Source organism: Cnephaeus nilssonii (genome assembly GCF_951640355.1).
Source record: "Cnephaeus nilssonii genome assembly, chromosome: 7".
NCBI classification, from domain to species: domain Eukaryota; kingdom Metazoa; phylum Chordata; class Mammalia; order Chiroptera; family Vespertilionidae; genus Cnephaeus; species Cnephaeus nilssonii.
The window spans coordinates 60,081,299-60,095,599 of NC_137078.1; the positions used below are offsets into that span (position 1 = coordinate 60,081,299).

General features: G+C 43.3%; 1 protein-coding gene and 1 pseudogene across 2 annotated transcripts; both read right to left on the bottom strand.

Annotated features, from left to right (window-relative positions):
• Nucleotides 1–6,585: 6,585 nt before the first annotated feature.
• LOC307102491 (large ribosomal subunit protein uL14-like) lies at nt 6,586–7,003 on the bottom strand (annotated as a pseudogene). Its single transcript has one exon. The product of its transcript is annotated as a large ribosomal subunit protein uL14-like (transcript).
• Nucleotides 7,004–10,153: 3,150 nt separating this feature from the next.
• On the bottom strand, nt 10,154–10,504 carry LOC307103479 (bolA-like protein 3; the record flags this gene model as incomplete). Its single annotated transcript, XM_079777831.1, has 1 exon — nt 10,154–10,504. The coding sequence occupies one exon, from the start codon at nt 10,502–10,504 to the stop codon at nt 10,154–10,156; it is 351 nt and encodes a 116-aa protein (XP_079633957.1).
• Nucleotides 10,505–14,301: the final 3,797 nt, after the last annotated feature.

Consider the following 14,301-nt stretch of genomic DNA (forward strand, 5'->3'; position numbering starts at 1 on the left):
GTTTTAAGTACTAGTAAGTATAAGACTAATTTCCTTTTCCAAGCAATAAAACTGTAACAATTTAACCTGGCTTTTAAGTTGGCTTCTAGATCCTCTCAACATTTTGACAGTATCCTGCCTCCTGGCACATTCCAGATCCATCTTTCAAAATATTTCTTACTAGCTCGAATATACCATGTAATGTGTTGCGTTACTATATTACATGTTCAAACCACAATATTATTATTTAAATTTATTGATTGATGTATTTTGAGAGAGAGAGAAAGTGAGTTCGGAGAGAGAAACACTGATTTGTTGTTCCACCTACTTATGCATTCATTGGTTGATTCTTGTTTATGCCCTGACCAGGGATCAAACCCGTAACTTTGGAGTGTCAGGCGACACCCTAACCAACTGAGCTACCTGGCTAGGGCACTTTACATCCTCTTTCAATATAGTCACAAGATATTTTAGCTACCTTAAGTGTAGGAGAACACTTCGAATCTTTGCAAGGAATAAAACAAACTATATTTGTATTCCCAATTTTATATTTTGTAGTATCTATTCTTTCCCTTTCAGATATGAGACATAGCGTCACATTTTAAAAATTAAAGTTTATTTTTAAAAAAAAAACAATTTTGCCTATAGATTTCCTTTTTAATTTCACTTATTAACATTTAGTAAGGAAATTTCTACGGCAAGAAATGCTAATGTACCTAGATTAGTTATATCACATATTTTATTACCTTGAACTTATATACTTAATATAAAAGTTCTAAGATTTGGAATTACAAAATTTACATAAAAAACAAAAACCAGAACTCGTATATGCTTTTTCTCCCTACCAAAAAAGGAAAAGACCACAGCCCAGAAACTGTTGTCTATGGAATGAAGATTCAAAGTGACACCTCTTTTTTCTCTTAGGCATGGAGGAACTGTGTGTTTGTTACCAGATGTGTAGGTATGCGTGCGTGAATGTGTGTGTACAGGCATTTTATTATTATTACACCTTAACATAATTTTTGTCTGTCTGCTGCTATTTTTTTGAAGCTTTGAAGCATTTTTCTCCTGTAACAGTATGCTAAAAACAAAAGTATTAGTTAAAATAATTTAATTCGTAATATCTTAGCTTTATTGATTTATCACAATATATCACCAATATACCAATAACAGTTATGTCTGTAAGTTTGCATTCAAAACATGCTTATGCATATTTATTCTTGCAAACAGACATTTTAAAATATTTTTTATACCTTTTACCAATGAAAGATTTATGTTTTTGATTAAGGATTTTATTTGGTTGCTTGTAAGGAACGTTTTCTAATCACTAATTTTTGAGGTCTTGAGACATCCAAATACCTCTTAAAACCTCAATTAGTTTGCAAAACATTTGCACAAATTACATGATGTTTAGGGCATGCTCTTTCAATTCTTTGTCTTTAAAATCAAACCACATTACATTAAGTTTCTCATATGTATAATTTTCTAAAATTTCCCTCATTTTGAGTTATAAAATCTATAATAATTTCTGTCATCTCTTTGTCATTCTATTGACTTTCAGTCAATGGGATAGAAGAATCAGGTTGGGCTGACACCAGTTTTGTTAAAGAACTTTGACCTGGCCTTTCAGGTTTTTGAAGGCTTCCCAGCTGAGATATCTATAAGTATGTGCTTCATAAAGTCTAATCCACTGGCTTTCTTGAAGTGTTCTGCTCCCTTGAGTTTCATGTGCATCCTTCGGTTAGCAACATCTTGTCCAAAATTATCTGTGGTACACTCATCTCCAGCATTTGCGAATTAACAACATCTATGTACCGTATACACTAAAAATGTTACTGGACATGTCCTTAGAACTACCCCCTATCTCAGTTCTCACACAAAAAGTCACCCTTGGTCTACTCAGCCTTGGCTGACAAGGGTATTTCCTCAACTCACACAGGGGAGCAGCGTACTCCAACTGAGTCTTTCTTAACACCTTTTCAGTGTGAAGGCCAATGCTTCTAGATCCTCATCCCTAAAAACCACTTGGAAAAGGGCAGCCAGGGTGGGTGACCGGTGCCCCTATAGGAAAAATTGTCTCAGCATCTTCACATAATCAGAAGTGGCTATATCTCAGTTCATACAGAGACTCACTCGTTGATATTGCATTTTCTCTAAGTGTAAACACCATTTTTTATACTTTTTAATCTAAGAGAAGTCAAGATCTGTTAGCGAAAGGCGTGATCCTACATCAGAGTCAGGCTCTCAGGCCACTCGCCATGGAAGGACTCCGAGAGTGATTTCAAAGGCCCCATCCACCCAACTATCCATCTATTAGACAAAGCAGCTCCAAGTCAAGGAACCACAGATTGTTCAAATAAGCCAGGCTTCACACTGTTTGTTAAGATCTTCTAGACAGTATTTTAATTTGGCCAATTTCAACAATTGCTGGGGGAGAGGATGGAAAAGATTATAACTGAGAACATCTGTGTGTGGAACACTGCCTCTTATTCATAGAGGCACGAAAGACGCATTTTTACGGTGGAAGAGTCACATAAGGATGTCAGCATGATGGCAGAGTGAGAAGACTCCTTGTTTCTCCGTTGAAATTTACAAATCAGACAACTATAACTCAACAGAGGGTCCCCTGCTCAACACACAAACACACTTGAAAGAGTCACACATCGGAACATCTGACGGTGGGCATATTGGCACAAATAAAGGAGGCGAAATGGGGGAGAGGACGAGGATGGTGGCCGCAGATGCAGGTGGGTGTCCGCCTTGGCTCCAAGGAGTGTGGTGGGGTGGGGAAGCCAGGCTGCAGCCCTCACACTACCCCCTGCAGTGTACGAGGGGCAGGAACAGTGTCCCCCCAGGAAAGGCGTCATCCTTTCCCCCCTCCCCATCTTGGAAGACCCCAGTAGAGGTGGCTTGGAAGCCTTCAACACTACAGTGGTGTTGATAGCCATTGCTGGCAGGGGGGTGGGGAAAGGGGAGAGGGTGAGATTATAAACCTGCCTCCCTAACCCCACCCATCCCCAGAGCCAGGTAGAGAAAGCTAAGAGGGCTTAAACAGTACGGCAGTCTCAGCAGCCATGGCTGGCAGGGGGGATAGAAGGCAGAACCTTGAAATAATGAACTTGCCCCCCACCTCTCCGCACCGCCCCCCTCATTCCTGCGGAGCCCAGCAGAGGCAGTGGAGGGAGACACCTCCCAAAACACAGCGGGGTCAGCAACCATTAGAAAAAGGAGGTAGCCCTGGGAGCTCACAAAACTGGGTCTCCACAACCTGCCACATTGCCTGTCACAGCGGTGTTGCCGGTAACTGCGGAGAGCCAGTCCCAGAGGGGACACCCACCACCCCAGAGGGCACACAGCATTTTTCTTAATCCAAGTGATGCCACTCCACCATGACCCGGGGTTGCGAATAATGCAGGTTCGAGGAAACAAAAACGTGTGCCATAACACCATCAGCTGGAAACAAAAGAAAGCATTCTACCAGCCTGCTGAATTTTAGAGCCAAACAGGATCCAAACAAGAACAGAGTTTGCCGCCACAGCTGCTTAGACAGAGAAACAATCCATCAAACGCTGTGAACAACCAAGCGAGCCCAGAAAAATGTCTCCAGAAACCAGACTCTAAGTTAGGAAAGACTGTGACTTTAAGGACAGAGAATTCAAGGTTGCAGTCACGAATAAGCTCAACGAGGAACAAGAGGGCTCAGAGAAACAGCTCTGTGAGCTCAGGAATAAAGTGAATGCACAAAAGGAGTACTTTACCAAAGAAATTAAAACAAAGAAAGAACCAACCGGAAATTGTGAGCTGAAGAACTGAATAAATGAGATGGCCAGTGTGACTCAGTAGGTCGGAGTATCGTCCTGTGCACCAGAAGGTGGCAGGTTTGATTCCATTCCCCATCAGGGCACATACCCAGGTTGTGGGTTTGATCCCTGGTTCAGGCACGTGCAGGAGGCAACAGATTGATGTTTCTCGTTTTTTTTTGTTTTTTTTTTGGTTGTTGTTTTTTAAATATATTTTATTGATTTTTTACAGAGAGGAAGGGAAAGGGATAGAGAGCTAGAAACATCGATGAGAGAGAAACATCGACCAGCTGCCTCCTGGGGATGTGCCCGCAACCAATGTACATGCCCTTGACCGGAATCGAACCCAGGACCCCCCAGTCCGCAGACCAACGCTCTATCCACTGAGCCAAACCTGTTTCGGCTCGTTTTGATCTCTCTCTCTCTCTTTTTCCCCCACCCTTCTCTCTAGAAAAAAAAAAAAATTAACAACAAAGAAAGAATTCTCAAGGTAGCCAGAGTAAAACAGACTGTAACCTACAAAGGAAACTTAGATTATCATCAGATTTTTTCAGTAGAAACATTACAAGTCAGGAGAAAGTGAAGAAAGCATTCAAAATATTGAAAGAGAGGAACGATTAGCCAAGGATAATATATCCAGCAAAGTTATCCTTTAGTTATAAAGGAGAAATGAAGGTTTTCCTAGACAAACAAAAGCTAAGAGACTTTTCCACCACAAGACCTGAATTATAAGAAATGTTGCAAGGAGCTCTTCTATCAGAAACAGAAAGACAAAAGTATACAAAACTTTGAGTAAGATGACTAACATATAGTCAGAACCAGGAAATTGCAACTCTACTTCAGAATAGGATAGTAAATACTTCATTATAACATAAAGTTCAAGGGGGTAAAAGAGGGCATTAAAAATAACTATACCGCACCCTGGATGGTGTGCTCAGTGGTTAGCGTTTTGCCCGAATTTCTATCTTAGGTACAATTGCCTTCCCAGGGTGAAGGACGTCAATGACCCTTCGTTTCCGCTGAAGTACGTAGTCTGTTGGTCATGAACTTCCTGGTCTGGATAGTTACTGTGTCATTCCTGATGGCGGCTGATCTCCAAGCAGCCAGGGAGGAAGAGCAATTACAGTAGCTGCGTAGCGTAGTCTGATGCCAGGGAGCATGACACCTCCAGCTTTGTTCTTTTTTCTCAGGAGTGCTTTGACTATTCAGAATCTTCTGTAGTTCCATACTAATTTGAGAATTCTCTGTTCTATTTCTGTGAAAAATGCCATTGGGACTTCAATAGGGATTGCATTTAATCTTTACATTGCTTTAGATAATAGGGCCATTGGAACATTATTAATCCTTCCAATTCATGAATACGGAATATGGTCCCATTTCTTTTTTCTTTTTTCTTTTTTTTTTTAAGAACACCCTTCCTTCGCCCCGCAGCTGCAGAGCCCCAGCCCTCCCACTCCCGGAAAAATTCGGACCTGGTCCCATTTCTTTATGTCTTCCATTTCTTTCAACAATGTCATGTCATTCTCAGTGTACATGTCCTTCACCTCCTTTGCTAAGTTTATTGTTAGGCATTTTATTCTTTTTGTTGTGATTGTAAATGGGATTGTTTTCATTTTTCTTTCTGATATTTCATTGTTGGTATGTAGGAATGTAACAGATTTTTGTTTATTGATTTTGTGTATTGAAACTTTACTTGTTTATTATTTCCAACAGATTTTTGGTAGAGTGTTTAGGGTTTTCTATATATAGAGAATCATGTCACTTGCAAGTATTGCTTCATTTACAATTTAGATGTCTTTTCTTTCTTTTTCCTGGCTAATTGCTCTAGCTAGGACTTCTAGTACATTTGTAACTTTCTAAATAAACTTTCTCTTATAATTTGAAAAAAAAATAAAAGCAAATGGACAACTGAGTAAGTTCCTATCTGTCATGCTGTATGTGGTTCAGAGGTCACCTCTGCAGAATCTCACACTGAACTAACTGCTCTCTCATTCTTTTCTGATTTTAGATATACTACCATTTTAGCACTTAACATTTAAATATACTTTTTCTATTGTTGCTCTCTATTGAGATAATTTTTAAAAACTCTGTATCCCCTATACCTAGTGCCTGGCATAAAGAAAGTGATCAGTGAAGGTGAAATTGAAGTTGCATGTTCTAGTTCATAAATGCAAGCTCACCAAGCTAGAAAAATATCTTTGGTTGAATATTTAAAAATGTAAAAAAAAAAAAAATGCCAGTTACTCAAACTACTTAATGTTAATGTGATTTAATTCAATTTTGTTTGTTTTTAATCCTCACCTGATGTTATTTTTCCATTGATTTTTAGAGAGAGTGGAAGAGCGAGGGTAAGACAGAGAGAAACATCGATGTGAGAGAAACACATCAATTGGTTGCCTCCTGCATGCGCCCCAACCAGGGCTGGGCAGGGAAGGAGCCTGCAACCCAGCTGCATGCCCTTGACTGGAATGGAACCTGGGACCCTTCAGTCCGCAGGCCCGAGGCTCTATCCACTGAGCCAAACTGGCTAGGGCTAATTCAAATTTTAAAATTTAAAACTTCTGCCCTAACCAGATTGGCTCAGTAGATAGAGCATCAGCCTGCCGACTGAAGGGTCCTGGGTTCGATTCTGGTCAAGGGCACATACCTGGGTTAAAACGGGGACAATGCACAAATATTTGGCCAGTTAACTAATTAACTGCTAGTTAAAGGGAACTTTTCAAATTTTAACTTGTTTTTTTTTGTGGGTTTTTTTTGAGTGTCAATAACTTTTAATGGGTTTTTCCTTTACAAATACACCAGAGAGTCATGCAATGGTGCCAGCATTGGATGAATCCTGGGCCACAAATCTGCACACTCCTTTGCAACTGGTCCTGTGCTGGCAGAACCTTTCATTTCGCCTTTATTGTTTACTATGACCCCCGCATTATCTTCAAAATAAAGAAACACGCCATCTTTTCTCCGGCATGGTTTCCGTTATCCAATTACTACCGCTGGATGTACCTTCTTTCTGAGCTCTGGCTTGCCTGTTCTGACGGTGACCATCACCGTGCCACTCACCCCGGCTGCAGGAAGTCTGTTCCGCCGTCCCTTGATCTTCACAGAGATAATACACAGATTTTTGGCTCCTGTGTTGTCAGCACAGTGGATCATGGCTCCTACCGGAGGACCCAGGGAAAGCGGCATTTCTCCCCGGAGGACCCGCCGTGTCCTCGCTTCCACATCTTGGACGCCAGAAAAGGATGGGAAAAGCTCAAGTTTTCACTTTTAACTAGATATCTGAAATAAGTATCATCTAAGTTTCATCCCTAGGAAGGATCTCTGGAATAAGTAATACCTTGAACTAATAATTCAAGACATGAACCAAGAGGTTCGATTCCCAGTTAGGGCACATGCCTGGGTTGCGGGCTCGACCCCCAGTAGGGGGCGTGCAGAAGGCAACAAGTCAATGTTTTTTTTATCTCTCTATCTCTCTCTCCCTTCCTCTCTCTCTAAAATCAATTAAAAAAAAAAAAAACCAAAAAGAAAAAAAAAAAAAGACATTAAGACTATCTGAGCGTGCCTTTAAGTTTCTCAGCAGCAGGTGGCGCTCACATCATAGTGTTGACTGGCCTTGAAGCCTGCCGGTTTTCCAAAAGAGACTGACTTGATGATGGAAAAGGGCGGTTAACTGTATTCATCCTGTGTGCTGAGGGCAGAGTATGTAATCATTATAAGGATAAAACAATAAGTACTGTATTCAAAATACTTTATCCAGCTTCTGTTAGTACTTTAAACACTGCTGTACATTTCTTTGCCTGAGGGTTTAATCAATAATCTGCTTAACCGAAGGGCAATCTGCTTAAGAGTGGCAATTTAGCAGGCTGTGAAGTCATTTATTGGAGTGCTTGAAAGTTTGGAGTTAGGCACACCGACAGTTATATGAAATGGAGATGTTCATACTACTTCACCCTATTTTTAAAGCTAATGTTTGTTGACTGTGTACTATGTACCAGGCACTAGGCTTAACCCTTCATATGCATGATGTCATTTAATCATCACGACAATCCTAAGAGGTAGGAAGGAGCTTGCCAGTTAAAAACAAATCCTTCCTCAAAACCACACATGCCCCTTTAGATGCTGCCTTTCCCTATCCTGTACAACCAAACTCCTTATAATACTTACTATCCCTGTTTCCTCACTTCCCACTCACAATTCTACTGCCTTCAATGTGGCTTCCACCCCGTTATTCCATCAAAACAGTTTTCTGTAAGGCAGCCATTTTTAACCAGTGTCTGCAAGAATTTTAAAAAAACATGCAATACCTGATATTTAGTCAGGGACACTGACCTCTTTTCCTTAGATTGTTAAATAAAAAATAACAACAGTCAACACAACAATAGCTGTCTGGTGTGAATGAATCAAAATTATACCTATATTGCCTTGGCTGGGGGGTGGCCTCGATGGATAGAGTGTTGGCCCGTGCACTGAAGAGTAGTGGGTTGCAGGTTTTATACCCTCCCCCGCCCCCAGCCTCCCACCCATCCCCTGGTCAGGGTCAGAGTGCATGCAGGAGGCAACCAATCAATGTATCTCTCTCACATCAATCTCTCTCTCTCTCTCTCTCTCTCTCTCTCTCTTTCTCTCTCTCTCCTCTCTCTCTCTCCCCCTCCTTCCCTCCTTCCAATTCTCTCTGAAGCAATGGAAAAAATATCCTTGGGTGAGGATTAACAAAAAATAAAATAAATTATACCTGTATTTTTGTCAGATCGGCAAAATATATATTTCATGGTGTGCTGTAGAATTTTACTAATTAGTTCATGTGTGCCATGAGATGAAAAAGTTGAAAATCACTGCTCTCAGGTCATGAGCAGCCTCCACGTTTTCTTCCCGCACTGAACCTCCTTATAACATTCTCTTCCCTGGCTTCTGATGGGCCCATGACACCTGGGTCTGCAGCAAGGACTCGGAGTGAGAGTGAGGTGTGATGTGAATGCTGCTGTGTTACAGAGGAAAGGGAAAGCGGCCACTCCACAGTGCCTTTTCCTTCAGTGCTTCCTCACTAATCACTAAGGCGAAGGACAAGCGTGTTGGTAGGACGTGTGTGCGTCACGAAATGAAAGAAAGCCCGTTTAGTTTTGTGCAGTGTTTCTACTGTTCGGGTAAGAACAAAACGCATATTCCTGTGCGAGCTATGAAATATGGATTGGGTCATTTCAGTGGTTCCACATGTGAATTCAGTGTTCCTAAATTTGCATGTAAGACTGCCACTGCACAATATAAAGATGAATGGTAATTCGTGCTAATCATTTAAGTTTTTAAAATTCCCTTTGCTCAGAACAATAGTAAATAGCAAATTAAAAAGGAGATCTTGAAAGAAAGGAAAAAGCATTACATTTTTAGTACCTTTAAAAGCACATGATTCCTGCTCTTTGAACAAGGGACCTTACATTTTTATTTTGTACAGCATCCTGCAAATTATGTAGCTGGCCCTGTTCACAGCCCTGACTCAGGAGTGCTAAAATGTAACTGTACTTTCTATCACTCAGTTCATTTCTGACTCTGAGCCCCGATTCTGCCTGATGCAAAAACCTGATTGCTCCTATTCAAGGAAATTCAGTCCAATTTAGTCATTTCTTTGTCACCTTGGTTCAAAACTCAGTTAATTCTGGGTTCTTCCCATCCCAGAGTGGCATCCTCTGTCCCCCAAGGAGGTTTCTGTCTTGTCATCCTTGCTGACGTCAGTCTTGTATCTCATCTTTCTTTAGTGGCCTCTATGTCCACTGTGTTTGATGAGATGAGAATTAATTGAGGCTCTTTTCTAAGTTCTGGACTTATCTCACTCATTTAATCTACACAATAATCCTATGAGATAGGAACTATTATTATATCCCTGTTAGAAGTGAGAAAACCAAGGCACAGAGAGGTTAGGCAAATTGCCCATGGTCACACAGCTAGAAGATATCAGACATACTGGCTCCAAAACCTGTCTTAACTATACACTAGACAACCTCTCTCAACCTGGTGTTTCCCAAAGGCCCTACTTGGTCATATGTTGTTGTTTTTTTGGTTTGTTTTCTTAATATAGTATTAAATATGATTTAAAATTACTGTAATTTACTTTTTTTAATTTATAAGAGACACTGAGATATAATTTTATTTATTTATTTATTTATTTTTAAGAGTTTTATTTTATGTTAATCCTAACCAGAGAATATGTTTTTATTGATTTTTACTTTTCAGTTATCTGTTGCCTTTAATTAACATATAAATAGATAACATATTCTTCTATAATTATAACATGGAAATGTCTATGAACAAAATAGATACATTTTTTTTTGGCAAATGCCTAGGAAAGAAGAGTCAAGTTCATCCAAGGTTTTAAGCAGCAGCATTTATGCAGCCGGGGCGTGGTCAGTGTTTGGGGAGGTAAATATCGGCAATCCGTGCATTCCTTTGATTTCTTCTTTTAGGGCCTGATTTACCATCTGGTGCTGCTGGACAGTCCTCTTCTCCTTAAATTCTTCTGACTCGATTTGGATTTCATACATTGCCCCACAGCCTCCTGAAATGTTAGTGACTTTGATAGTTGTAGCTCGAGGAAAGTTTTCTTTGAGGATTTGGGTTACTTTGAGCTCCCCCTCAGGCTGCGAGGCAAACATCCGCTGGGTGCAGCGAAGAGGAGAGGAGCCCGGGGATCCCGCTGAGCAGAGGGCTGCCACCGCGGGGCTCCACGCCGCCGCCATGCCCAGCCCAAGCGACCCGCCGCTCGAGGTCGTCGCTGTCTCCCTGTTTTACTGATTTTTAGAGAAAGAGAAAGAGAGAGGGGGAGCGAGAGAAAGAGAGAAAGACATGTGAGAGAGAAACATGGATTGGTTGCCTCCCATATGTACTCCAATGAGGAATCAAACCCACAACGGGTATGTGCCCTGACCAGGAATTGAACCCATGACCCTTCTGTGCAAGGGGTGATGCTCCAACCAACTGAGCCACACTGACCAGGGCGAGTTTTAGCTTATCTTAGCCAAACTGATGACAATTGCCAGGAAGCATGATCTCAAATGCTCGTAAAATTTTATTTTTGTATTTGGCTATCCAAATTACACTAGTCTCATAAAATGAGTTAGGTAGCTTTTCTTCTTTTTCTTGTCTCTGAAAAAATTATAAGAGCTTATTTATAGCAGCTTTATTCATAATTGCCAAAATTCAAAACAACCAGATGTCCTTCAGTAGGCAAATGGATAAACTGTGGTACATCCAGAGAAGGGAATGTTATTCATCATGTAAAGAAATAACCTATCGAAACATGAAAAGACATGCAGAAAACGTAAATGCACATTACTAAGTGAAAGAAGCCAATATGGAAAGGCTACATATGGTATGATTTCAATTGTATGACATTCTGGAGAAGGTAAAGCTGTGGAGACAGTAAAAAGATCAGTGGTTACCAGGGGTTAGCAGAGAGGGAAAGATGAATTGGCAGAGGGCAGAGGATGTTTAGAGTACTACAGTGGGGGATACACATCATTATACATTTGTCCAAACCCATGGAATGTACAACACCAGGAATGAACACTAATGTAAACTATGGACTCTGGGTGATAACGATGTGTCAATGTAGGTTCATTGATTGGAATAAATGTACCACTTGGGTGGGAGATGTTGATAATGAGGGAGGCCGTGTGTGTGTGTGGGGGGGAGGGGGGCAGGAGATATATGGAAAAACTGTGTATCTTCCATTCAACTTTCCTGTGAACCTAAAATTGGTCTAATATGTATATATATGATAATAAGTACATTTAAGTTCAAAAAAAATTTTTTTTTGGGGGGGAAATTGTTCCTTTTATTTTTAGGTACTGCCCTTCTAAATACTTACTTGAGCCCCAAATTCTATTTTATTTAATGTAATTCTGTTACACTGACTTATTTTTCATTATATTTAGACTAGAGGCCCAGGGCACAGATTTGTGCATTGATGGGGTCCCTCAGCCTGGCCTGTGCCCTCTCGCAATCCGGGACCCCTTGGGGGATGTTGGACTGCCAGTTTTGGCCCGATCCCCACAGAACAGGCTGAGAGACTCCACCGGTGCTCAAATCCGCGCACTGGGCCTCTAGTATGCATGTAAGATCTTTGGTTAATCTCTTCCTGCCCTACCCCGTCCCTGCTCCCCCCTTCCTGCTGAGATTCACCAGTCTGTTCCATGTTTCCATGCCTGTGTGTTGAGCGTCTGCCCCCTGGTGGTCCGTGCATGTCATAGCTACTAGTTGAACAGTTGCTTAGGCTTTTATATATGTACTAGAGGCCCAGTGCATGAAATTCGTGCATGGGGTGGGGTGTCCCTCAGCCCAGCCTGCACCCTCTCCAATCTAGGACCCCTTGAGGGATGTCCGACTGGGCCTAAATGGGCAGTCAGACATCCCTCTCACAATCCAGGACTGCTGATTCCCAACCATTCACCTGCCTGCCTGCCTGGTTGCCCCTAACCACTTCTGCCTGCCAGCCTGATCACCCCCTAACCACTCCCCTGCCAGCCTGATCGACGCCTAACTGCTCCCCTGCTGGCCCAATTGCCCCCAACTGCCCTCCCCTGCTTGCTGGGTCACCCCTAACTGCCCTCCCCTGCAGGCATGGTCACCCCTAACTGCCCTCCTCTGCCAGCCTGGTCACTCCCAATTGCCCTCCCCTGCAGGCCTGGGCCCCCCCAACTGCCCTCCCCTGCAGGCCTGATCCCCCCCAACTGCACTCTCCTGCTGGCTCGATTGCTCCTAACTGCCCTCCGCTGCAGGCCTGGTCACTCACAACTGCCCTCCCCTGCAGGCCTTGTCCCCCAACTGCCCTCCCCTACTGGCCTGGTCACCCCTAACTGCCCTCCCCTGCAGGCCTTGTCCCTCCCAACTGCCCTCCCCTGCAGGCTCGGTCACCCCCAACTGCCCTCCTCTGTCAGCCTGGTCGCCCCTAACTGCCCTCCCCTGCTGGCCTGATCACCCACAACTGCCCTTCCCTGCTGGCCATCTTGTGGTGGCCATCTTGTGTCCACATGGGGGCAGCCATCTTTGACCACATGGGGGCAGTCATCTTGTGTGTTGGTGTGATGGTCAATTTGCATATTAGGTTTTTATTATATAGGACTGGAGGACCAGCGTGCACGAAATTGTGCGCGGTTAGGGTCCCAAGGCTTAGCCTGGCTTTCATTGCATGGCCTCTGCCGCCCTCCGACACTATGTGAATCTCCCTGCCCTGGAACGCTCTGTGTTGCTTGCTGCCCCTCGACTGCTCCGTGAAGCTTGCTGCCACCCCGTGAAGCTCACCGCTGGACGCTCCACAAAACTCTCCCCCACCCGCCACTGCTCCGTGAGGCTCCCCGACCCCACAACTGCTCTGTGAAACTCCCCTGCCCCATGACTGCTTCGCAAAACTTGCTGCTGCCTGAGTGACTGCTCCACTAAGCTCATGGCCACCCCACGAAGCAGTCTGTCACCACAGCTCAACAGTCCCCAGTCCCGCCCCACCACCAGCCCCCACTCATGGTGAGCGGCTTGGGGGCTGGGGGAGGGGGGGACTGAGAGGTGTTCCATGCAGTTCATGGTGACCAGTCGCCTGTTCGGTCATGTGCCACCCAGCTCTGTATATATATTAGGATATATAGATTAACTAGAATTAGGTTCAACTGCAAAGAACTGAGAACCAAAATAACAATAACCTAAGTGAGAGAGGAGATTTCCCCCTCCAAAAATGGAAGTCCCAAGGTGTGGACAGAGTTGATTCTGTCCTGAAGCTAATCCATGTCTCCCAGGGTGATGCCCAGACCTGCCCCGCCCACCCTCAGGCATGCAACCAACACAAGAACTCTGCTCGCCCCTGGAGTTCGCCACCTTGGACATGATCTGCCTCCTCACCGGCTCTGGCACCAGAGCCTTCTCTGCACCTGCTGGTCCCCCTTGCCTTAGATTAAACACACATTCCTTCCCAAACACGTAGACTCACTGCTTTTAGCTATAAAGCAGAGTCTGGGGGAGGAAGGATAAAACAGTTCCGTGTCCTCATGCCACTGCCCAAGACGTGCCTCCCATGTAAGTTCCTTTAATAAACTCTATGGATTACCAGACTGGAGTGGACAGCCTTTTTTTTTTTTTTTTTTTTTTTCACTGCCCTCCTCTTGGGAGGTAGATTTTTCAATCTTGGGGCTTTTCCCTGGGTCTGTGGGTATGAATAATTGATGAACCAACCAAGAGATGGAAGAAATGGGCTTTAGTAAAGGGGCACCCTTGGGGTAATTCCTGAGTTGGCTATTTACTTCCATGTGGGGAGAGAATGCCGATATGCTAGATGCCCGTGCCTGAGCATGGGGACACCCTGGAAACTCAGGCCTCATGCACCTGTTTGAGGAACGACACTGACTCAAGGCAGGAATATTTATGGTCACAACTACATTAGGCTGGTTCCTCTTATGGGTGGTTTGGCTTGGTTGGCCAATGATGACAGCTAGAGGTAGATGTCAGGGTTTAGTAAATTAGAGGAAAAATGGAAACTAGAAAAAGATAT